At 41.1% G+C, this 2471-nt stretch overlaps 1 protein-coding gene across 1 annotated transcript; it reads left to right on the top strand.

Annotated features, from left to right (window-relative positions):
• The first annotated feature begins 645 nt into the window (after window positions 1–645).
• On the top strand, window positions 646–1407 carry LOC149158113 (U-box domain-containing protein 43-like). The gene has a single exon (XM_089433882.1). The coding sequence runs from the start codon at window positions 646–648 to the stop codon at window positions 1405–1407; it is 762 nt and encodes a 253-aa protein (XP_089290008.1).
• The last annotated feature ends 1064 nt before the right edge of the window (window positions 1408–2471 follow it).

Here is a 2471-nt window from a genome sequence, read left to right as displayed (position 1 = left end):
GTATGTGACTGCTCTCATTCTTCTATTGCATAGATTTAATTTGAAAACTGCATGAATTGATGGGATGGTGGAATTAAGCCACGAATATAGCAAGGTTAAGTCAATTTCACTCATCAAGGCAAAAATCACGCAGCATGATCAGTCATTCACGTGAAAAAACACAGTTAGTGTCAGCTGCTTGAACTCCAGTGCAGCGGATCAAGAAGAAAACATACAGTTCATAAGTAGAACATGCAGTTCACGATAGCCTAACTGTCTGCATGGCCAACACATGTCTCTGCCACCTCACTCCAAAAATCACGCAGAAATCTGAGCGCAGCTGAAACTCATAGACTGCTGTTAACTTGCACTTGCATCATGTTTAACTCGATGTATACATCCTCTGCTTCCACAATCGACTTAACCTATCGTCCTCCGCTGAGTTTCCTACCTGGTTCGAATTTCACTCGTGCATCGGGCTCACTCAAAGGCGAAATCACATTCTACAGGAAACGGGTGGGGTCTTCTACAGGAAAGTGCAGCAGAGCAGAGAAGCCTGAGTTTCTCTTCATCAAGTTTGGAGCTTGAAGAAAGGTGAAAATAGCTGAGGTGGATCATGCTATTGATTTTATTGTTCGTTCACTTGCACGTGATATTGCAGAGGGTATGAAAGACGTGGAATTGATTTTAGAGCTTGCAAAGGATATGGCTGTGTGTGAACAGATTGGCAAGGTACAAGGTTGTATCCTCCTCCTTGTAACAATGTCAAATAGTGACAATCCTAAAGCTGCTAAGGATGCAAACGAAGTTCTGGAGAATCTCCCATACAGTGAGCATAATGTAGTGCAAATGGCACAGGCGAACTATTTCAAGCCCTTGATACAGAACCTGAGAGAAGGGTCTGACACAATGAAGATTGTTATGGCAAGTAAGTTGTCAGAGATAGGTTTAACAGATCAAAACAACGCTGCATTGCTCAAAGAGGGAGTTGTATTTCCACTTCTTGAAATGATTTCAAATGTTAATTTGAAGTCAAAATTAGCAACCATTGGGGCACTTCAAAATCTTTCAAGTTTACCTGAGAATGCTTTACAAATGATCAAAGATGGGGTGGTCCGACCCATCTTGGACCTTCTATGCACACCACTGTCAACTATATTTGCTTTGAGAGAAAAAGCTGCTAATACCTATGCAAACCTTGCTATGTCTACAGCATTGCCCCAAAGAAAAAATGACACAACAGCTGCATTATTGGGATCTAATGAGATCATATACCAGCTGTTATCTTTAATAAATTGGACACCACCTTCAATACATGGAAGCATTGTTCGAGCATTCCATGCCATTTGTTGTGTACCAGCAGCTGTTGAGGCAAGGACGAATTTAAGAGGGGGAGGAGCAATTCAAGTATTGCTTCCCTTTTTGTGAAGCTGCATCCTCTGAAATGCGAGCTTATGCTGTGAAATTGTTGTTTATCTTGTCTCAAGATGGAGATAAAAGAAAATTAGCAGAACGTCTTGGAGAAAAATATATGAAATGTTTAGCAAAACTTATTTCAACATCTTCAAATGAAGAAGAGAAAGCTGCCGCAGTCGGAAAGTATTGTCATGTTAGGAACAGAAATTTGAATCAAAGTTAACGAATGGAAAAACAGTGATTTTGCATGACGTGAATCTACCATGAAACAAACTGGAAAGTTCTGGTGTTGTTCTGGCTAGATTTGTTTATTTCAATACTTTCCAAGGGGTTCACAAGGTCATTTGCAATAGCCAGATTATTCCATGTGAAAGAATTCTTAAAAGTGTGATTTGGTATGAAGTTTTGCTCTACTCCTGGTTATACAGCAGCTTGAAACAAAACTTGGGAATTCTCATTTTTGGCCTGTTTTGAAGCAATTTCAGATTGAAGGGAAATGCTGGTTCATAGCAGTGATATGTGAGCAAGTCATATTTTCTCTGCCCTTGATCTATCTTATGATCTGTTCTGCTTCTGTTATCAATTCTTAGTAGAGTTCAAATCCAAGATTAAGAATGCCATTCGATTCAGTTAAAGGCCTGGAAACACTCTTTCCCATCCAGATTTGGCATGCACTATCTATTCTCGGGCAGTTCATTGTACTTGTGTGCTTTCATAATACATTAGACTTGCCATTCATGTTGGGTTCGCGAGCTTTCAGGCAGCAGTTCAAGGAGAAGGCACCACCAGCCAAGCAAGAAAAATCAGAGAAAATTGGTTCTACAGAAAGCTAGCAGACTGTTTCTACAGGAAGACAGAGGACTGTTTCTACAGGAAGCCAGCGAACAGTTTCTACAGGAAAGTTTGAAAAGAGGGAAGCCAAAGGAGAAATCGGCCGAGATGCCAGCCAAGGAAGCCACCAGGGCCATCAAAGACGAGGGGAGAGATTTGGTTGCTCAGAGGATGAGCAACACTTTCAGTAGGGGGGTGATGATGAGCCCCAAAAATGGACAAATATTTGGGCTCATTCAACCTCC

This window comes from Pinus tabuliformis, chromosome 5_2 (assembly GCF_031772625.1).
Source record: "Pinus tabuliformis cultivar Carrire ecotype Pingquan chromosome 5_2, CPIR1, whole genome shotgun sequence".
In the NCBI taxonomy this organism is placed as follows: domain Eukaryota; kingdom Viridiplantae; phylum Streptophyta; class Pinopsida; order Pinales; family Pinaceae; genus Pinus; species Pinus tabuliformis.
The sequence above is the reverse complement of the archived record's forward strand: the minus strand, read 5'-3'. Positions and strand labels throughout refer to the sequence as shown.